Raw genomic sequence first — 23691 nt, 5'->3', positions numbered from 1 at the left:
GACAATCAAACAAGAAATTGAGGACAACAGTACATGCAAATCCACAACAAAATCCTCCCTAATCTTTTGCATATCTCCTTGTTACCAAGAGTCTCCAACATCATGAATAATACACTTCAGTGTGGATTTTACCCAAGTAATCCTCTGCAAGTCACAATACCAGTGATCTGTCAGCAAGGTATATAACTTGAATCACTGATTTTTATGTTGAGCACAAAAACATCTCGGAAATGTGTAAATATACCGTCTCCTCACTCACAAACATCTTCATGTCGTCCATCAGAGGCATAGTTTAATCAAAAATGAATGTACTGTCATCATTTATTCAATCTGATGTTGTTCAAACCTGTATTAACTTACTTTCTTCCGTAGATGACAAGAGGCAAAATATTCATGATGCTGTTTTCTGTACCAGTGTTGTTATAGTTAACCAAGGCTATAAAACATAGTTTCCACTAAGGCTATTAAAATAGTTTTAATTAAAATAAAGCTGAAGTAGAACAAAATATAAATATTAGATGAAAAATTAAAATTTAAACAAAACTTAAGGCCCTGATATACTTGAAGCGAAATTGATGTGGTGTAATTTCAAACAAAATCAAGTCAAAACGAAATTCGTTTGGAGTTCGCTTTGGGAGCTCGAAACAGCTTTCCGGAAAAGTTTGCTTTGATCGTACAACCTTTGTACAACCATTGATCTGTGGCGACCACGTTATAAGTAGGAGTCCGCAGAACACACTGGAGAGCTGCTTTATAGTAGAAAATAAAGTTGTACTTCTGATGAAACGAGACACTGACACTGTTTTTCATGTTTAATACGGTAAAGCTGCTTGATTTTAATCATTCTATTGTATAAAGTGCTGTTTATGTATGTATATGAAGTGACGACTTCACTGGACTGCTGAATTGCAGAGCATGTGCAAACATATCCACGTTGCTATGATCAGACGTTTTTCTTATGCTTTATAAAAAAAATGCTTGCTGTTTTCTCAATTTTGTTGTATGTTTATTTTGTTACTGAGAAGAAAGCACGCAGCACATATTTCCATATTCATCTAAACGCTGTTCTCAGCAGTGTGGGCGGCGTCAGATGTACAGTGACAGTATCGCTGGTATGTATTTTGAACTTCGTTTTACCCCTAAACGAAGAACGAAAAAGAACTTTGTCGTGAGTATATCGGGGGCTTTGGAAATGTTGCATTGGTAACTAACTTTAGTACACTTTAGTCTAGGGTTCAATTGTCACTATTAACTTGTTGCTTATTAGAATGCATACTACTAGGATATGCATGTTAGTACTTATAAAACACATATTAATGCCTTATTCTTCATGACCATTTTCTACATCCCTTAATACTAGGCCTACCTAATAGCTAAACTTAACAACCACCTTACTAACTATTGATAAGGGAATTAATTGAGTTTGAGGCAAAAGTTGTAGTTAATAGTTAGTTAGCAGTGAGAATTGGACCTTAATCTAAAGTGTGACCATTTTAAATACTAAAATTATTAATAGAGAACAGCAATAAAAATAAATGAAAGCTAAATAGAAACATACAAATAAACTAATACAAATGACAAAAGCACATCACAAAATTACTGAAACTAAATAAAAAAAACTGGAAATATAAAAATGAGCAAATTCCAAATATTAATAAATACAATAATAGTATATAAACTAATTGTATATATTCCCTGAAAATATTCCCCCACACCGTTGCTCTCATTGGTCACCATTCATTTTCATTGCATGAAAAAAAGCAGCATGAACATTCTCTAAACTATCTCCTTTTCTGTTCCACAGAAGAAAATCAGTCAAATGGACTTGAAAAAACATGTTGAGTACACAATGACAATTTTGGTTCTTTAAAACGTGAAAAAGCTGTATTTTCTCGAATATACACCTCCAAAGCACAAAAGGCATAACAACAGATATGACATTTTTATTACACCTTTGTTTTAATGCTTACACTCTAGTTTTCTCAATGGAGAGATTAGTGCCCTTGATTTCATGAAACGCAGTATATGTGGAAAGCTTGTTAAATTTCAAGTGTTACTCTTTGTGTTCCCTGCATCCACTTCTGCCACATGATGAAAACAGTGCAGAGAAAATCACAAGCTTTCAACACTCGAGAGAGACTCTGAACAACTACATTGGCCTACGGCCTCTTATCTTCAAGATAGGCAAATCCTACAGTATATCCTTACAAATGTAGCTCCAATTAATCAAAATGTCTTTTGTCTTCCGTTATCACTGATGTTAGGCTGTCAGACAAAGCTGATACTATTAACAATTCAGAGATTAGATATATAGATAAAGCATCTCTTCTGCTGTAACGCTGCATCAAACGAGTGAACCTGCTATTTGTTTACAATTAGTAGGGCTGTCAATTCAGTTAATCCATTAATGCATTCTCAAAAGAAAAAAATTACATTATAATATTATATAATTAAAATTCACATTAATTCATTCATATTATATAATAATATTTGCTATTTGTTGTAAAATTCATATAGCTGACAATCTATTAACATTTTAAAAATGAATTAATTGTTTAATTTAGTTAAATAATTAAGTAATACTTACATACATTTTGTTCCTCCTAAAAGATTTTCTTTAATTAATGTTATAATACATTATATAATTGATATTAACATTATTTAGTTAAGAAATATTATAATGAATAATTATAATAAAAAAAATCTAATAATTATAACACATATTAGAATATTATAAAACAACACTGATGTATGCCTGGAATGCTCCAAACATTTGCATAATTCGCAGCTCTTGTGGCCCTGCGGCCCGCAAGGAGTCTCAACCCACCTGCATGAAGGAGGTGAAACGCTGGTCCTTCTTCTGCCGGGATTTGATGAGCTCTAGGGCGAAGGGCTGGTTACTGCAGAAAGTGCCCACTGCTTGCTTGATCTTCTCCTCCTCTCCACCACTGAACTAGAAAACAGCAAGCAGGAGGATTTGTGGGTGGGAGTCTTATCACACAGAGAAGACCAACTACGACGGCCACAGGATACAAGCAAAACACGAGGCCTTACCCAAGACAGCAACTCATCTCCTATGTGGTCGATGACCGACGACTCGTTCTTCTTGCGTATCGCTGTCATTTGATCCGCTATCCTCACTGAAATTTAAAAGAGCAGATGCCATGATGAGACACATGTGGTGATTTATCTGGAGAAAATGTATCGGAAGAAGACGTACTGTGCAATTGGATGATTTCCTCCAGGTTGGTGAATATGTTTTTGATGTCAGCAAAGGGAAGTATGTTTTCTCGGGTGAGCTTCTGGTAGAAAACACTGTCTAGGACCTTCAGCATGCGTACATGGGCTCGCTCCGTGTAGAAGAGTTCTGAGAGCATCAGAGGGTTACTTCAAAATGCTTAAACAGCACAATGACTACTGTACCAAAACATCACTCTAACAGAATACTTTGTGCATATTACACCTACAGATCTAAAGTGCACCTGCCTGATTCACGTAGTGAAACAAGAACAAGATCGTACCATTAATGACTTCTTGTCTCTTGATCTCGTGTGGTGTCAGGCCAGCTAAAACATCACGCCCAACCAGCTGCTGCCAGTTTGGAGGATCTACATCAGAGTAAACATCACTCCCCTGATCATCCTCACTCTGCAGCTCCTCAAACCTGGGAGGGAGGAGATGGTACACAGATTTACTCAGTGTGTTTCCCTATCTAATGTGAAGTTGGTGCACAATAAGAGGGCAAACACACAGGAAGCCCATCAAATAGAGGGATAACTGTATTCTAACCAGGTGTTATGGGAAAAATTTTGTTCAGACTGAGAACTGAAAATACTGTGCAATGTGGTATAACCTCAGCCAATCAATAGATATTTGATGTTTAAAACACATTTATGTCAGTACTTTGGACAAATACGATTTCACAACCTAGCACAAAATAGGATCCAGTCAGTAGAGAAAATGTTCCCATCATGACTAGTTAGGAACAAAGGTTGCTTCTGGTTAGGATACAGTGTACAGAGTGAAGTGGGTGACAGCAGACAGTGACTAGTACCTTCTACTCAGTTTAGGTGTGCCCACATCATGGAGTCTGGAAAACAGTACACACACATATCCACTTCAATGACACAAAGTGAAATTTTATGATATACAGCTTGTTATGGCTAATAACCAATACATGTCTGACATTAAAATCTATATTATTGAGTCAAATAAAAAATAAAACACTGAACATTAAAATCAATCATTTTTAAATGCTACAAGTGAATTTAAGCATCACAACATTATAATGGACAGCACATTATGAAAAATGGATATACATTCGAAGATTTGAAAAATATTATCATTAACAGTTGTATTAGTTTAAATATTAGTATTAAAAAGGGTCTTATGATACCCTTTTTCAAAGTTTTGATTTAGTTTTTTGGGATCTACTAGAGTAGGTTTTCGAGAAGAAGAAAAAAAAGATTTTTCACATATTTTATATTATTACAGCACCTCTCTTCCCAGTCTGTCAGTAACGCTCTGTTTAGTTCGGGTCTCTATGAAGCCCCTCCTTTCGAAAAGCGCAATGTGCTCAGATTGGACGGCTGTACAAGTGTGTTGTAATTGTTACATTTTTGGTCAATTTTAAAATAGCGGAAAAGAGCATGCACAATTAAATATCCAATATCAGCAGATACCAATAAAAAATTTAATAAAAATCATACATTTTTCTGACAAAAAAAGATGCACTGCTTACTTATTGTTCACTTTTAAACCAAGCAGCTTTCTTTTGGTCAACGAGCAAAATCTAAGGAACTTTATCGCCCTTACACAAAACTCCCAATTGGGCCGATATCTACTAAAATTACTGGACTTCGCCCATGAAATTTTGCTGAGAAATGGTAAATATGACTGCATGTAGAGAGACTATGTTAGAGATTATGTTAGAAATAAATTTCAAATGAAGAAGAAACAAATATTGTTTGCTGCATAGCTTTTAAGTATGCACCTGTCTCCATCTCTGTCTTCATTTAGCTGGTCCATGCTGTATGGCATGTAGTCACAGGGTGGGTAGATGCTGTCCAGCACATCTCCAGACTGCACCCCATCACTGAGCCGGGGAACCACCGCAGACGGGCTATCTGAGGACACAGAAGAGGCAGTCTCAGACAGCATGTCCAGAATATGAAAGGAACGATCGCTCTAATGAATGAGATGGAAATGCTGTACTCACTAAACTCTGGGTCCCTGCCAGAGGGATCTGTCGGTGAGCCGTATGGGGCGCTGAAGGGAGGAGAGGTGATCAACCCCGGGCTCGGTAGGAGGTCCGAGCCCTCACTCGACTGACTTCCCCGCAGACGTCCACCCTCTATTAGGTCTAAGCCGCCCATCGCTGGCTGAGACATCTGCTTCTGAGGCCTTTGCTTGATGTTATCCCCGACCCTCCCCGCTGCTCAAACACACACCAAACCAGATTCAGTGTCAATATGAATCTTTCACCACCCAGAGGATGGAAAGCAAAATGAGGACAAGTCTTCAGCGTTTAGAAATGGCCAGGAATCGCAAGCTTTCGAGCCTAATATTAACTACACCACTGTTCAAAAGCTTGTAGTCGGTTAGATTATTTTGTTTTTGAAATCACTTATGCTCACCAAGGCTGCACTAATTTGATAAATAAAAAAATAAAAAATAAATAAATAATAATAATAATAAATATAAATATAAATATATATATATATATATATATGTGTAATTTAGTCCTGTGATAGCAAAGCTGAATTTTCATCAGCCATTACTCTAGTCTTCAGTGTCACATGATCCTTCAGCAAATCATTCTAATATGCTGATATGATGCTCAAGAAATTATTTTTTTTATTATTATCAGTTAAAAACAGTTCTGTAGTATAGATGTAGATATAAGAACTGTCTATTAAATATGAAAAGGCAGATATTAAAATTTAAGTTTTTCAACTTTTTTGTGTAAGTACATTAAAAATAAAACACTAAAAACTTTAAATAATTTGCATTAAACGCAGTAAGTAAATGTAAGCATTATGACATTATAATGTAGAAGGTGAAATAAGGATATCCACAAAGAGTCACAACAAATATGATCCTAACATTTCTGTTCTCATTTTAGTTTAATTCAATTTATCTGTGTATTTTTCTCAAACCAGCCATTAGTAAATGGACAAAAAAAGTTCAAAGCCTTAAGAAAAAAAAAAAAGTGTCTTAAATTGCTGTGGGTTGTAGAAATTTTCACTAGACTTACACGGTAATGAATCGACACGAGTGGGCCACCGCGGGGGAACCCGGATGGGGAAGCGAGGCTTTTTCAGTTTCTCCTCCCCTTCCTTTTCGGTTTTGCTTTTCTGTTCAGGAAGGATAAAACAACAAACCCCAGGGTAACGGCTTTGCCATGGAAAGACTGAGAAGATAATTGTTCTGTTCCAAAACCTAGTAAACTGCCTAGAGGGACAGCATTTCAAGGCACTATATGCATGCTCCGGACACAAAGGAAACTTAATTGCACTTAAGACATCATCTTTTAGTCAATTTTTAAGGCAGCATTGCATACATCATTTACAGAACAAGCTAATTTAAACAATACATCTAAGATGGACATTTTTTTTTTTTTAATCATAGATGGATTGTGTGGATCGTTTTCATGCATAAAAGTAAAATGTGATTTCACTGGCTTCAAATACAATCTACTTTTTATTTACATTTTTTATTTTATTTTACAGTACAATAGTAAAATATAATTTTATTATACAATTATTTTTTAGACTTAATATGTGTGTGTGCCATCTATTTCTGTTTATTTGATCAACATGCCAACTCAAAACTATACTAATGTCAAACTATTGTACGTAGAGCATTCCGAATCAGTCAAATGAGTTTCTGCCAGGATGTTCCCTTAGAAGTTAATTGCATATGTAGATAGCAAGGCAGCTGACTAGGTTCTGGAACAAAGTTAATGTGGTTGAAATGTGAAAAAAAAAAATGAGGCAGATGGAAACGGAATGAGCTGATACCCTCAGTTTGGAAGGAAGAAAATTAATTCGAACTCGTTTGGACTCCAGGTTTCGTTGCTCTTTCATCCGAACTCCCAGATGCTTCATGTACATGAAGATCACATACTGTATGGCGGTGCTGGAAGAGACACAACTCAGTTTTAAGGTTGAATTTAACTCTTTTCTCACTCCCTGTCCAAGCTTAGTAACTAGAGCACGGCGTTGAGCATCGAAGTCTTTCGATTCCTAATTTAGATTTGAGTCTCTGAGGGTTGTGTCGTGCCTGTTGAGTGCTGTTGGCTCCATGTGGCCAACTCCTTCTGTTCCACATGACTTCTATCTTATTGTGCCTTCTGCCATATGTCACAAAACTCACATGCACACGCACACGAGTTCCCCATCTATCTTCTCACATATGTCCTGTACATTCATAAATCATACAGGCTTGTGGTGTTTCCATATGGCATCTCAAATATGTTTGCCTACATTATGTTAAATGAGGACTAGGAAATGCATGAAAATCAGAAATCTCATTAAGTCGCTCTGTTCTACAGCATCTTGCATTGTGTCAATGCGCTGGCACCCCAGGCTGACAATTTACAAACAAATCCAACGCAACGTCTTTACGCACGATCAAATAACCCTCATCCTTAAAGTCTTTATTATCATTATGGATGAGGTTTGCCGGAGGAAAGCGTGAAAAAATCTCACCATTTCTCCTCTTCTGTGGGTTGTGAAGTCAACCTGAAAGAGACACGCGTGTAAGATGGAGGACAGCCTTTGAGGAAGCAATCTTGAGTATGTGGAGTAGGGATGGATAATATTCTACATATATTTTGACATTTATGTATTTGCTCTGAAATATATAAATAAAATGGCTTAAGCAGTGGTTCCCAAATTTGGGGGCCTGGCAAGGCTATAGGAAAATGTACAGTCAGCGGACTGTTAAGCAAAAGAAACCTCTTTGGGTTGATACAAGACCCCACTGCGAAATTATCCCACTTATTATGTGGCTACTTGTCACATAAGTAAATAATTGAACACAAAATATTAATTTGACATAAGTATAATATTTGCTATTTCAACATATGATTTTGAATAAACGTTATTGCTGATTCATATTTTAACGTTTTGCGACTGAAGATTAAATCGAACACATTATTAATAGCTGTCCTATCAATACTATGAAAGATCACGAAAATAGTCTAATGTCCAAATAAAAAGTATACTTGTTAAATATCGTCAGAAAAATTACTGGAAATATATAATTACTATACATCACCCAGCCCTAATGTGGAGTGATTAACAGAATGTGTGAGATTCTCACATAATGTCATCTATCTTGGAGAGGATGTTTTCAGCACATGATCGCTCTCTCTCTAGAGCCAGCTGTTCAGAGTCCAGACGAGACAGCTCTACATCAGCCAGGGTCAAACCCATACTGCGCTTCTGCCTGTAAGAGTTAAGGCAGTTGGTTTGTAGGTGCTACTGTCAATGTGTTACTGTCAATCTGAATGAGAACAATGTGGCATCGCAGGTTAGCTATGATGGTGAATGTCTACATTCCTGACCTGAAGTCCTCCAAGTTTCTGTTAACATAAGGAAGGAGCGTTTCCTGCATTGTCTGTATGTACTGCCTGTGTAATTCCTCAGGAATCAGCTCTGGTCTCCGCCGCTCTGACAACATATACAGAAAAATAAAGAGCAATCATACACGTTCACTGTTTTTAAGTTGATTTTCTTTGTTTATTGAGATGTAACAAATTATGCCAGTATATCACAATAGTTTTAAAGTTGATTTAAGATTTCTAGACCCTAACCATCACTGAATTCTTATTACATTTTTCAATTTTAATCAAAGCATTATCTATCAAGTTAATTGAGTCATAGTTCTCATGAAGACCCTTAGCTTGTCAAATAATCTAGGCAATGTCAGGTGTTGCGGTCTTTTATGGACAAATCAGACCTAAGATACTAAGATTACTAAGCTATCTAAATGGGGACAAATTATAGACTTCAATTCCTTTGTTTAAATATAAAACTTAATTATAATTGCTTTAGACTAACCCTAAAAGAGAACTCATCACATTTTTAGAATGTAAAAAAAAAAACCTGTATTTGCATTATTTATGAATCGATTTTCCTATTGAGGACATCCTCGAATGTCCCCATCAAGAACAATTTTGTCCCCAACCTACAGCTACTGTAGGTACATACATAAATACTTTTCTCACAAATACACATTCAAACACACCCATTTATGATCAGTAAACAACAGGAAACGGCTCATTTGAGCCATTCAGAGGGTAGAAGTCACTAAACATGTTGTCTCTTCAAGCAATGTCAACATGACACATGGTCAGAGTGACCAAGTGCTTCAGATGCTAAATCCATAATTACATGGAGAGTCAACATGAATGTTCAACAGGATTTGTGCCTTCTAAACAATTGCAGGTTTCCCACAGAGGGCTGAGAAATGATTATGTGGTTGGATGTTGAATGAACACAGAAACACGACTGTTGAAACAACACTGCAAGGGTGTGAATAAGTTTTGTGCTTTCATTGAGACGGTTCTAAAATTAACTGTGCTTACCGAGCTCAGTGGAGATGGATTCAGGCACAGCGACCTTCAAATTCTGTTGAACGAAAATAATAAATTAAAAAGGGGTTTCTTACAAAAGAAGTTTTTTTTTTTTTTTGCCTGCAAAATAACTACAAACACTAAAATAACAAGGTAACAAAACAGCTGAGCTCTGGGAAAAAAAATGAACAATTTTCCAAATGAACTACCCGTCCATCTGGCAGAAAGAGAACAAAGTTTGCTGCAGGGAAGACTCGCACCCACTCACAAACTCAGACTGAGTTTGAGAACAACAACATGCGATGACCGCGGAGAAAGGTAAAAGGTTGTCTGAGAGAGCGTTTGCTTTCTGACCCCGAGGGTGCTGGGAAAGGAGTAACCTTCCACACACCTCTCGGGACAAAAGGCACGGTTGATCTGGGCGGATCCAGGCTGTTGCCTCAACATGCCCGCAGACCAAATGACACCAAGACAGCGCAGACAACGACGGGTTAGAGCGAGAAGGGATGAGGTGTGAAAAGCTCCACTTACTGCCCCCCGGTCTATGAAGAACGTCAAGAAGTCCATGAAGATGCGCCGCATTTCTTTGGAGTTGGTCTGTTTGTAGAGGTCAGCGTACAGGTAGCAGAGCTGTGGAGGGAAGCGGGATTCAGTGAGCGAGAACTAGCGAGACAGATTTGTGAATTAATTTGTGACAGATTCAAATTGAAAACATTACTGATAGCTGATACCGATATGGTCACCACCAATATACACTACGTTTCAAAATTTTGAGGTTGTAAGATTTCTACTTTTATTTAACAAGAATGCACTGAATTGCTCAAAAGTGACAGTAAAGACATTTAAAATGTCACAATTTCTATTTCAAATAAATGTGGTTCTTTTGAACTTCATTCAACAAAGAATCCTGAAAATAAAACCATCACCGTTTCAACATTGATAATTATAATAACTGATAATCCATTTTTTTTGTAGTCTGAATAGGAAAAACTAGTGCTGTCAATCGATTAATTAATTAATTCGAACTAATTAATCGCACATTTGATCTGTCATCAATTGCGATTAATCGCAATATTAATATTTACTATTTTTATATTGTAACAGTTTCACAGTTACTCTCCAAATTAATGTAGAAAAAACTTGAAGACAGTATATTTTAAATACTTGGCATCTAAATGATTTAAATGATGGCATCTTCTAATGAATGAAGGCCAGTTTCACTGATACTAATACTGGTACTGATGTCTCTATGATTTTTTGTTTTGTTTTGTTTTTTAAACATTAAATAATAGACATTCAACATTACAGTATAATTGAAAGCTATAAATTTCAGCATTTATTAGGCTTTAAAAAAACTTTCAACTTCTTCACATAAACCCATTGTAATAAATGTCATATTTAGCCTACCTGTGACTTTTCTACCTGTCTAACACGCTAATTTTGACAGCACTAGAAAAAACACATTAAATCCTTCATAGGTGGTTTGAAATCAGATTAAATTCAGATTTTTGTAAGTGCATTTTTTAGATTTGTGAGTGTTTTTTTTGTCATTCATTGTGTATCTTGTTAAATCAGAGGTTGTGATATGAAGACTTCAATAGAACATTGCATATGCCATGCTTCCCTGTTTTATACACTTTTTTCTGTGATGAATGAGACGCTTTGGATCCTCCATTCATGAAAAGCATAATCCATGGCAAAACATTAATTCTCACGTGTGGCGAACCTCATCGATGCGAATGTGCTAGTAAAACAAACTTGTAGCTTGAAAAGTTGGTAAAAAAAAAATCTGGGTTGAATCACTTCCTCAAACCAACTCTATGGGATATTTCGTCCGTTTTATTGGCCGTCAGGCAATCCCATAAATCTGTTTGCTTAACCTTGTCTCTGTCTTGCCTGCCTAAGCAAGCACTTCTAATTAGTGCTGGAACTCACCAGTGGCGCAGGGTCAAACTGGGAGATCACATGGTGCAGGAAGGCGGCAAGATGAGCGGGGCGAGTCTTGAGCAGCTCGATACTCTGGAAGCAGCTGCACTGGCCGTTCACCTGGAACACATCAGATCAGTTTAGAGAGTGAGGTGACCAAGATCAGGGTTTCTACACTGAGGGAAAAGAACTGAGAATACCTGCTCCTGCTCGGTGTCAAAGTCATCATCTTCAGCAGCAATGATCTCCGAAGCCAGGCGGGAGGGAGGGCTCCCTATGGAGGATTGGAAACGAAAATCCTACAAAAGGAAGCAGAGAGGTGTGACAATCGTGTTGATCTGAAATTAGACGGTAAGGTCTGTCAAAAGGAATGGTTCTCACTAGGTCAGAACTGTCCTCGTCCTGAGGGGACGAGCAGGAGTTGAGGCTGTCTCTGGGGGTGCTCTTCGGACTGGAACAGTTGGAGGCCCTTCGGCTCTCTGGAGAGGCCAGATAGAACCGTTGCTGGACCTGCACATCACACCATATACACAATTAATTACACCACAGGGACGGAAGGAACAAGGGCCACGGAGAACACTCATGATAAGTGCCACTGTTCAGCTGAGATCAGTGAAAATATCTCATAAAAAGAGAATGCAGAGTACACTTACAGATGATATTGAACTTCCACTCCAGAAACCCTCCGGGCTGAAATCTCCCTTAAATTGATCCTCATCCACCCAACAGCCATCTTCACTGTTCCTGAGACACATACCCTCCTAAAGCACAGATTTATAGTTAATTCATGTGGCATAATTCAATGATATTCATGATATTTTTATAAACTATCATAGTCTTCGAAAAAGTGGTCAAGCAATATATTGTTCATACCGACAAATTAACATTGGCTAATAACTTTTCCCATTCGGCCAATTACTATCCCCATCCAGCCTTTTGAAAATCTATATTCTAGTGCATATTATGTTTTTGGGGTCTACTAAAATAGGCTTTAATGCAAGAATGTAAAAAAATATTACAGCAACTCTCAAATATTTTATATTACTACAGCAACTCTCTTCCCAGTCTGTCAGTAACGCTCTGTTCCGATCTATATGAAGTCCCTCCTTCCAAAAAGTGAAACGTTCTCTGATTGGTTGGCTGGACAAGTGTGTTCTGATTGGTCAACCACTTCAAGTGTGTTTTGGAAATGTCACACCCCTAACCATAACTGCTAATTTCAACTCATTACTAACACAACTCAACCAGGTCTCACCCCTTTTTTGCGCATGTCTTGGTCAGGAATTATTAAAATGAAGGATATTGTGACGTGTATGTTCCAGAACGAAAACTCAAGACTACAATTGAGGTGTTTCAGGGAGTTCAGATAGAGTGCTTACTGATATGGAAAACACTGTAACTCCCTTTGGAGTGGACTTTGTGCTTTGTAACTTTGCAGACCTTTTTCACACTCAAACAGAAATTTTACACATTAAAGAAACTTGAAAATGGAAAAAAGCATAATAGGATCCCATTAAAGATTTTTTTTACAAATACTTTTTTAGTAAGTTCAAAATAAAATTTCACATAAATATGATGCTTTAAATGTGAAAATCATTGAAACCGTTCAGAAATGTCATACATGTGTAGCCCTGTTGAGCTGGCCCTGCTGATGTGGAATGTGCTTCTTGGCTTCCTGGATGTCCCGTAGTGGTTTGGCCGTAGGAGTTCTACTGTAGTCCTCCATTAGTCCCTAAAGAATGAGACATTTTCATATACTATATAATCAGACCTCTTACACCCCAGTCAAGTACAATCTAACAACCGCTCTGACATGTTGCTCTGCTCGGCACTCAATGCTTTTATTTAGTGTATTATAAAAGTCTACTTCTATGTCGCTCTCCAAGAAAATCAAAATGACAGATCTTTGTTTACAAGCACTACGAAGGTGGTAAAACTGCACTGTCGAAACATAGTGGGAGGGACTTAGGTCTGCCCTCTCACTTATCAGCTATACTGGAGCCTAAATTACCTCCCAACAGGAAAGGCCTCATTCTTATCAACTTAAGTCATACTGCAACAATACAACTCTGTCACTCAACACTTTACAGAATATTTGTGAAGTTTAAAGTAGCCTATGTGTCTACTTATAGTAGTCTACTAAGTAATTTTGAGTCTGATATTTATATTCTGACCTGCATGTCCTGTTGCTCCTTGGACACCACCCTCTTGTTGTCCATTCTTTGGTTGTGTGAAGCACTGTTCTCTTCCTATGTAGGGTTGGGTTGAGAAACGTTAAGGAGGAGCAAATGAAAAATATAGATGACGTCATTTAATTGGAGGAGAGATATGAGGAAGTAAACTGATAAACAAATAAATACCAGATATAAAAACATTTCAATATTGGACCACAAGAATGTATGGGGTGCTTACCCATGGTACAAGGGGAGAGGAGGTGCGTTCCGCTGCATTGTAAGAGTTGGGAGATATAACAAAAGGGTCCCCGAAACACCCCGGTGACCCAAGACCCACGTCCACCTCAGAGAGGGGGATCTGGGGCGACCCGGGAGGTCGGCCTAATAATGTGAGGGCCACATAAGAACCGGCTGTGAAGAACAAATGAATTTGGGTGAGCGGTGGAAATATGAAGTGTCCATCTTTAACTAAGCACATGGTTTGTCCTCACATTTGATTAAATTCACCACTTCCACATGGTTTGATTGTGTCACCAAGGTCCCGTTCACCTAAAGCAGAGGAGAAAAACATACAAAATGCATTAAACTAACTATAAAAACATATACATGCGAGTTCTCCTCCTACACCGACACAAACATGAGGTAACTTTGTGACCAGCAGGTGGCAGAACAGACTTCCACATGCAGAAATGCAGTGGTGAAGAGAGAGAAGGGGTGGGCAGCTCCATATAGTAACCTTGTCTCTGTAAGTGTCTCACCTTAATGATCCTGTCCCCCGTCTGAACACCTGCACGCATGGCAGCGCCATCTACCAAATGACAGAAGATGATTGTGAAGATTTATGAATTGAAAGTATAATCTAGTGTGGTGGGTGGTTGACAGTACTTCTAGCAGAGTGCTAAAGGGGTTGCTGTGTGGTTTATGTGCTCCATTTACAATGCACACAAATTGGTTTTTAGTGTCATTTTGCAAATGGTGAAACCTCCATTTTGTGCATTCATGCATTTACTGTCTCTTACAGACTCGTTCACTACAGTGTGAACTAAATTGTAGTGAATTTTAGAAAACTGAGCAATTATGAGTGCATTAGGACACAGTAAAATAAAAAAAATTCTGTTCAAACTTTTAAAAACACCAACAAATAACAAGCACAATTATTATTATTTTTTTTTGCCACCAAAAAAACAAAACAGGCAAAGCTTATATTCAGTGTAGGCGGCATATTTAAATGCACGTGGATAAAAACAATGCTGTGAGGGATAGACTTAAAATCTTTATAATGGCATGGATTCTGTCATTTTTGTTGGAAAAATGTTTATTCAGCTGAAAAATGTACATGTTGTTCAACAACACTACAGTCTGTACAGTTAAGGACTGTACTACAGTCCCTCACAGCCTTTTAAAAATCCCATAGACCCTGACTAAGGTCTACTATGGGATTGTTTATAGTTCCTTCTACTTTATTCAATGTGTATGCAACCTCCTTTAAGATGCTTTGTGTGTCCTCTAATTGGCCCTGGTCAGAGCACATCAGCTCCATTTCTGACCTACAGCCAAGTCATATCAGCCCGGGGAGGGGAGAGTCTCTGTGACAGATGCCCACAGGAGCTGATGGGGGCAGAGAAAGAAAGATAGGCGTCTTAGACAGGCGTCTTACCCTGTTTGACGAGTTGTACGAAAACAGGGTTGTCCCCACTGACGGTCAGCCCAAAGCCGTTCTCATCTTTCTGAATGATCACACATCTCTGAACCAGCCCTGGGAGGGAGGGAGAGAGAGAACAAGAGAGAAAGTTTTATAAGAAGGGAGCTACGAAATTGATTTTACTGGATTGTCAATGCCTTTTTTAAGTATTCACCAGGAGAGGCCTATCAAAGCAGATTACAGCAACAATGACTCAAATACCTGATCGAAATGACAGTGCAAGAAAGTGCAGACTAGAGAGTATCATTAAAAAAAAATCAGAGAGAGCAGAGTTGGATGCATCAATTTCACAGCCTGAATTAAAATCTAGCCAGCTTCCTGGGATAATGGAAAGATACAGGAAATGATAGTGGTGTGGAAGTGTGGGTTATCACGGTCTTCTAATGCTGCTAGCATGAGAGATGGGCCTGCTTTCAAAATGGATAGCTCATCCAATCAGATTTGAATACAAAAACCGCAGTACTATCACAGAAATGAGTATGAACTCCAATGTAAACTGATCAAATAGTCACAGAGAAAAAACTACATCTATGTCTTCAAGTTGCCTTCTGTGAAAAAAATTAAGGATAAATATGACTTGAGCTCTACTATCTGTGTCTGCAGTAGGCTGTCGAATACTACAGGAAAAAATTTAGTAAAATACAGTAAAATACATTTGTAAATACAGTTCAGTAATGCACTTGATGTCTATGGGACGACTGAAGGGTTTAAAGCAGAAATATGAAGCATTTCACAAATTATTCAGTAAAAAATGTTTTTCTAGATGAACTTCCAATGTTGGCCGAGTTTCCATATCTTCCTGGTATCCTTGCATGTGTCATGTGAAAGTTGCCGGATTTACATGATCATGACTTGAAATACCTAATTTAACTTTCAAAAGAGTGATAAGTGAACCTTTTACATGCTAACCAATGTAATGTTGCAAGTGCATTACTGTAAACATGTTTTCTACAAGTCAAAGTTATTTTGGATTGGTAAGTTTAACTTTTGGGACACATCTGTCAGATTTAACCCCCAAAATTCATTGGAGATGTCAATAAATAAAATAAATTAATGATATATCAAATAAATTAATTAAATATATTGAAAAAATGTGCTGAATTGTCCTCTAAATACAGCTTTTTTCTGATTCCGTTATAACATAACATATATAGTTTCTCTTTTATGAGAATTAAATGAAACAAAACTACAATCTGCCCAAAAGATTTAAATAATGGCTTCAACTGTTCACTTAATTTACACAATTATATATTGTTATAATAACTACCATTCAAAAGTTTGGTGTCAGTACAATTTTCGTTAAATAAATTAATACTTTTATTCAGCAAGGATGCATTTAATTGATCAAAAGTCACATTTATAATGTTACAAAACATTCTATTTCAAATGAATGCTGTTCTGAACTTTCTATCATAAAAAAAACCCATTGTGGATTAAAAAGATTAAGCAACATAACCTTTTTCAACATTGATAATGAAAAGGAAATGTATTTCTTGAGCAGCAAATCAGCATATTAGAATGATTTCTTAAGGATCATGAGACACTGAAGACTGGAGTAATGATGCTGAAAATTCAGCTTTGCCACCATAGGAATAAATTACATTTTAAAATATTAAAATAAAAAAGGTTATATTCACAATATTATAGATTTACTGCATATTTGACCAAATAACTTTTTAACTTATGAATAATTTTTGATCATTCAAACAGTATTGCAAAGAAGAGCACCATTTTTCCCTTTGTTCACCGATAAAAAATGACATTTATAAATATGAAATGGTGCAATGTAATTGAAGTAAAAGTCAATCAGGAAGTAACCAATAACAGAAAGAATACTTCCTACTTGTATCATTGAAACAAGCATTTTCTGTGAAGCTGCTTTGAAACTATATGTATTCTGAAAAGTGCTATACAAATAACCTTGAAATGGAATTAAATTAAGTATAAACAGTGATCAGGTCTTTAAACTGAGCATTCAGACTCTCTCTAAGCCTTTAAGAATAATGCTATCTTTCTGATATTGTCCAATAATACACACACAGCCCAAAATCGACTTGAATAAATGCTGCTAACACTTGGACTTCACAGTGCGGGAGAGGAGAATCCCCCTATCAGGAGGAAAGAGAGCTAGAAACACAGCAACAGTGTGATCATCTTACCACAAGACTCAGGTCTCCTGTCAGCCACTACAAATCCACTCTTCTGCACCAGCACGTCTGAGCAACACAACAGCATGATACAACAAGGGACACACACGCACACACACATCACAGAGGACACAGAGAGAGGACTTAAATGAAAAAAAAGAGCAATGGCACAAATACACAAAGTGTGGCTGTTTTGGAGTGGGTCATTGTCTATTGATAAACAGTTAATTCCCCAAGGTCTTACATATTAACAAAGTGTCTCCCCCTGAAATGATTAATAAGGTGTTCAGGTATTAAGGTCCCCGGGTGTTAACCCAGAAATCAATGATCGGCACAAATGCAAATATAACCAACAGGGTTTGGGGTGAAAAACGCTTTAATGAGAGATAACATTCTCAAAAGTGGTTACGCAATGATGCATATATTAAAATATATACATCATTGTTACTCATAACACAAGAGAGCAAATTGTGGATACAATTTTTTTATTTTAATCCCTACTTAAATTTCTCACAAAAATGTAATCAGTGATATTCTTTGACACAGGATATACAAGATTTATAACAATGGTTGACCTCTTTAAGTAAGGCTTTACAACTTTGGGCTGAAATGTATCACACAAAAGAGCCACACTTCTCAGACATTCCTAAAGGAATGTTGGAAAGATATTAGGGTTGGGCGATATATCATAATCCCCCAGTTTCACAGACAAGGCTTATAGTTCCAGACTAAAATGCATGTTTGAGCTGTCTTAACAAAGCAACTTGCAATGACATATATTAAAATAAGTCACTGCCATTGTTTTGTCTCAAGATGCACACCAGTACATGTTTTTTTCTAAGGTGTGTTAATAAAAGCTACTTAAACACCCTAATTGAACTAAGGCCTAATCCTGGCTTAATTTAAGCCCCGTCTGTGAAACCGGGCCAATATGATCTCAAATTATTTTGCTGGAAATTTAAAATTAAGCAACATGCGAATAATACAATGATTTGAATGCAATTTTTATTTACTAAATAAATATTTTTGTTTGGCCTCTAAATTTGACATTAGTGAGCATAAGAACGTTAGGGCAGGGATATTTAAACAGCATCTCTAATTTGAATTTAAGTAGGCAATAAAATGTTTTAATAAAAATATATGTATGTAAATATTACCATTTATTATTATTTTATGTTATTAAATGTTATATATTACGTTTTTGCATTAAACACTTTGATCGTCCTTGACAACTATGGCCGTTTGGTTGAAATTATGGCTCCTGACTGGAAAAAAATGATTCAGAACAAACAGACAATATCAGATATTGTCAAAAGAATGAAAAAATATTTCATATTTTTAGCTATATCGCCCAGCCCTAGAGGACACCGTGGTTAAGGTGGTTTAGTCATGCTTCAGATGAGGCGAGTCCAACACCAAAATAAACATGCATCACTTCCTGCATTCACCACTATTCCCTCCAACTCATATGTGAAAGTGAGACATTTATGCAAGAACAAAAAGTAATCAATAAAACTACACACGTGAAAACTGCTTCAGAATAGCTCGGAAATCTATGAAAAGAGCCCTGAGGAAATTCTGCCATTATCTCATTCAGACACACAAGCGACTTTCAATCGAACAGGAAAACATCTCTCATTCCAAACAATGTGAATCGTATTTTAATCGATACGATTATTACAGTGTTCTTCACCATAAACATCACATTAACGGCCATGCACGTATTTTAATCGATACGATTATTACAGTGTTCTTCACCATAAACATCACATTAACGGCCATGCACATTTTCCTTCTCTACTCTCCCCAGCAGCTGAGAGGAAAAACAGAGGCAAAACTTGAAAGAAAAACACACTGACAATATCTTTCAACTGCCAAAACTGGGGCCAGGAACATGTGCATCGTTTATGGTCAGCAAGTATGAATCATGCCGCTGTTTAAAGCCGTTCCACTGCAGTTAGTGGACAGGCACAGCCTTCCATCTGTGCTGTGTGGAGGAAACTGTTTCCATTTTAGAGTCTAAAGAGAGACCGTGTGAGAGGAGCAGTGTGCTTCGGTCCACACCACATGCACACGAGCAGTCAGGACACTCTTTAGTACAGCTAAACACTACTATTCTGTGTGAGTGTGAAAGACAAGTAAGAATGAAAGTGCCCGTCGTCACTTACCTGTAGGGTCAAACTCGTGTGTAGGGGTACCGGGCAGCTTATCACTTTTGGGCCTTTTGTCGGGAGGGTGGTCTCTGTTGAGAATGCTACTGGTTCTGCAAACACAAACAGGAGAAATCAATGGGCAAGGTCAATGAAACACACTAACAACCCTGCAACTAAAATATAACAATACACCATTTGTAAAATGTCTCACATGCCAGCATAAAATCGTACTATGTATTTATCAGCATTATATCGGCCACATGCTCTCTAGATATCAACAATGACATGAAAGAACTCATATCGTCAGCCATTAATTCAGACCAGCTTTAAGTGCATTGACTGATGACACTGTGTATTGCGTAGTGTTGAGTAGTTTCATCTTGCTGTGTGCTTTTTGCTTTTGTTAACTTCCTGCTAGGACAACAGATGTGTCCCACCGAGCTTATGTAGCCCTATTCATTAAACGCATAAATTAAGAGGCTCCGCGTGAGTCCTGCTGGTTCTTTATCAGAAGAGCAAGTGGAAAAGCCTGCGTACAGCAGTATGAATCCAGGTCTAAAAGTAGCCTCGGCAGTAAGGTGAGGTGAGGCGGGGCGAGTGTGTTTAACAGTGCTCTGCTTCCCGCTCACAGGCTGTGTGAGAAACCTTTGTTCTGTAGGCCAGCCAGTGATGGGACACAGTGCTGAAGAAGCCCTTTGTAGGCCTGTCTTACTGAGAGCCACTGTACTAACAGCCCGCTGCCATTTCCTTCACCTGGGCTCGCGTGCTTGACCTGTGGACCCTGCAGACCACCAAACTGACTGAAAATAATGTGCTCAATGAGAAACATCCACACAAAACTATCACTTCAGCATTTTAAACGATGGAGGGGCAGCTAAACATCACATTTGTCTGTCAGCCTGACAGCTCATCGATTTTGAACTCATTCTACGGGTCAGCCAAACGGCCGGTTAATTACAGGACGGTATCAGAGAGAGTTGAATCTTAACCCTTAACGTGAAGCGTAAGACATTTGCAATGTTGCTCTGAGTCTGAACACTGGGAATAATAGCATGAAGGCTTAACCAACTTTTCTAAGATTGCTTCAGAGGTCAGCTAACTGTGAAATTAACACTGCAGCGAAGTAATGGAAAGGACTCGCTGAGATTAGCCCACCCTTTATGAGGACCGTAGATTGCACAGGGCAATTTGTCACCGCTGGTAAACTAGATAAGTCTAATGAGAGAACAGCCGTCAATCACTGACTTTTCAATTTAAAGTCAATTAATAAAATTAACATTGAATGCCGGCACAGGATAACATAAGCAATCCTGTTCCCACTCCCCATAGGGGCCACAATTTCCACATTTACTCCAACTGTCACGTGTAAAATAAAAAATAAAATGTAAAATAAAAATATCCACTGTTTCACAAAGCACAACCCATCTTAGATTTAACATCAAATCAAATCAAATCAAATCAAATCAAGTATATTTGTATAGCGCTTTTCACAATACAGATTGTATCAAAGCAGCTTCACAGTATTAAATTAAAATAAAATAATACAACAAGGTTTGTTTCTAGTGGAATTTATTGATTGATATAATAAAATTAAATATCCCAAAAATATCCCCAACTGAGCAAGCCAAAGGCAACAGTGGCAAGGAACCGAAAAAACTCCAAGTGACCTAATGGTGTCCTAAAACTCCATCAGGTGACCTAATGGAGAGAAAAAAAACCTTGGGAGAACCCAGGCTCAGTCGGGGGCCAGTTCTCCTCTGGCATTTATGAACTAGAGGCCGGATTGTAGTTTGAACTGTAAGATTAACAATATTATATGAATGCCTGGCCGAAAAGATGCGTCTTTAATCTAGTTGAGAATCTAGTTTTAGATGTTTAATCTAAACATGAGAGCTAATAACCACTAATATTACAAGTTTAAATTACCAGTCAACATTAGAATGACTGAGACCCAAATCAGAAAGACTGACACACTTAAAAGGACAGTTCTTTCTAAAAACTGAAAACTCTCACTCTCATGTTGTTCCAAACCTCCATTACCTTCTTCCAGGATCTGTGTATTAAGCCGCCACTTTTTCTATGCAATGTGTTGTTCATTTGTTCTTTTCTTTACTAACTTTTCACAAAAATTTACAGATTTTAAATATAAAATAGTTCTAAGCACTTTGTTTTATGATCTGTCCTGTGTAGTGATTATTTTTTCATTTCATGGATAAATAGAATAAGATAATACTACAAACTGTTTCTTTGCATTTATTTTGGATTTATTGTCAGTACTGGCTTACAGTTCACATGGGTAGGGTACTTTCCTGTGTGTGTGTGTGTGTGTGTGTGTGTGTGTGTGTGTGTGTGACCGTGTTCATCCGTCACATCCAAAAAAAAAACTGGAAATACCCTGATACAGGACCTTTAGAACAACATGAATGTGAGTAAGTGAAAATTTTCATTTCCAGGTGAATTATCCCTATGAAAACGGTCAAAACAATTGTATAGATCTTAAGTCTTCGAGCAGGGGCAGTGGTATAGCACACTGTTCTTGCTTGTATCAGAGCTTTCTGTAGCAACACAGGATCCTTTTGAGAGCAGTTTGAGGGAACTGAATGGGCCATTTATGAAAATGCTTGTGAAACGTTCCATGGTCTGCTCAGCTAAAAACCTCCCGCCAAAGAGGAGGAATGGAAAAGTATATCCAAACAACCAAAGCAGCCAATAATCGTACCTTTTACATGTTATTCTCTCCATGATGTATCATGCATGCTGATGGTTCACATAAGAATACTGCCATTTGTGTATTTGTGCTTACGTCCACATCTGTTACTGTAATGCTTATTCATAAAAGTTTTAATAATTATTTTTCAGTTCGTCTCCAACTGGTCTAGCCTCTGTAGAGTCAGGCGAAGTTGTAATGTAGGAGTCACAGCAGTGATGCAAGGGAGGCCATCTTCACTCCTGGAGAAGGAGGTGGTGGCAATGGAGCCGAGTTGGAAGGGTAAAGCAAGTGCAAGAATGACAGGGGAAGAGGGGTGGGTTCTCTGCTCAAATGAGGTTTTGTGTAATAATGGAAAAACGATCCACATGAAGCCAGAAAGGCCTGGATGAGGGACACCCCAATTACTCAACTCTGAAAGGCGTGTTTGTCAGAAACCACTTAAAGGAATAATGGGCTAAGTCGTCCCATCTTTTCCACACTTTTTAGCTCACAGATTTCTTGAGTGCATGCATTATGTGTGTGCATGTGGTGGTGTAATGTTCAGGTCGTGGTGGGCAGGCTGGCAGGAAGATAGGGGGTGCAGAGAGCTGGAGGATGATATTATTGCTGGATAGAGCGCTGGAGGAAAAGACAAGTGAGTGCTGGGCTGGCAGAGAGAAGAGAGAGAGAAGGAACAGTGACTGTGCAGAAGAAAAAGCACATGCTGTCTTTATCCAGTGCGGTCTAGAGGACCTCTGTGCTCCAACTCATGACATCACCCCCATGAATACGGCTGCACTCCTCCAAATGGCCATGTACGTTTTTCAGCAAATGTCTGTGTGCGTCAGACCAGTGACTTGACACAAGGGACAGTCAGAGGCAATCTCAAGTCAAGACACACCACAGGACTAGGACTCACAATATAGTCTTGTAATAAAGTAATGTTTTATGATGGTTAGATATGAAATATAATACATAGATTGAAATACATGATTTCATTTATCACAGAAGATCTTCTTGATTTGCAACTTAAATACACATTTTAACATTGTAGTGCGGTTGAATTGCTAATTTACACAATTTTAATCTTATCATTTATACTTTTTAACTATAATTAAATTTGTCACAAAAGTAAGTCATCTGGGTCACAAAAATATATACACAAATGATAGGATGTCATTTTATATCATGACGTTCCAGCAATGTTTTAGAATTCATATCGGTCATGAAGTTAGTATAGCAGTTCAATTTGATCATAGCTAACAACCCAACAAATGAATAGTTATAACTTGTTTTTCAAATAAAAAAATAAATTTT

General features: G+C 37.6%; 1 protein-coding gene across 3 annotated transcripts in view; it reads right to left on the bottom strand.

Moving 5' to 3' along the window:
- The window catches only part of arhgef12a (Rho guanine nucleotide exchange factor (GEF) 12a), a 49071-nt gene that overhangs the window by 11185 nt on the left and 14195 nt on the right, over positions 1 to 23691 (bottom strand). For 2 of the 3 annotated variants that reach the window (XM_084126701.1, XM_084126702.1), the window contains exons 3-28: positions 19701 to 19795; positions 17545 to 17601; positions 15341 to 15439; positions 14442 to 14491; positions 14175 to 14232; positions 13922 to 14094; positions 13684 to 13758; positions 13131 to 13241; positions 12163 to 12270; positions 11891 to 12019; positions 11710 to 11808; positions 11519 to 11629; positions 10115 to 10213; positions 9596 to 9638; positions 8573 to 8678; positions 8329 to 8454; positions 7713 to 7745; positions 7023 to 7140; positions 6257 to 6356; positions 5219 to 5434; positions 4994 to 5126; positions 4055 to 4090; positions 3522 to 3664; positions 3221 to 3367; positions 3055 to 3140; positions 2828 to 2953 (exon numbers count right to left, since the gene is read on the bottom strand). In XM_084126701.1, coding sequence (XP_083982827.1) covers positions 2828 to 2953; positions 3055 to 3140; positions 3221 to 3367; positions 3522 to 3664; positions 4055 to 4090; positions 4994 to 5126; positions 5219 to 5434; positions 6257 to 6356; positions 7023 to 7140; positions 7713 to 7745; positions 8329 to 8454; positions 8573 to 8678; positions 9596 to 9638; positions 10115 to 10213; positions 11519 to 11629; positions 11710 to 11808; positions 11891 to 12019; positions 12163 to 12270; positions 13131 to 13241; positions 13684 to 13758; positions 13922 to 14094; positions 14175 to 14232; positions 14442 to 14491; positions 15341 to 15439; positions 17545 to 17601; positions 19701 to 19795 — 2677 coding nt within the window. The remainder of the gene's footprint in view (positions 1 to 2827; positions 2954 to 3054; positions 3141 to 3220; positions 3368 to 3521; positions 3665 to 4054; positions 4091 to 4993; positions 5127 to 5218; positions 5435 to 6256; positions 6357 to 7022; positions 7141 to 7712; positions 7746 to 8328; positions 8455 to 8572; positions 8679 to 9595; positions 9639 to 10114; positions 10214 to 11518; positions 11630 to 11709; positions 11809 to 11890; positions 12020 to 12162; positions 12271 to 13130; positions 13242 to 13683; positions 13759 to 13921; positions 14095 to 14174; positions 14233 to 14441; positions 14492 to 15340; positions 15440 to 17544; positions 17602 to 19700; positions 19796 to 23691) is intronic. The other variant, XM_084126703.1, reaches the window with a different exon arrangement.

The sequence above is a fragment of the Abramis brama genome, assembly GCF_963993115.1.
Source record: "Abramis brama genome assembly, chromosome: 10".
Classification (NCBI taxonomy): Eukaryota; Metazoa; Chordata; class Actinopteri; order Cypriniformes; family Leuciscidae; genus Abramis; species Abramis brama.
This window is presented reverse-complemented; position numbering and strand designations above follow the sequence as displayed.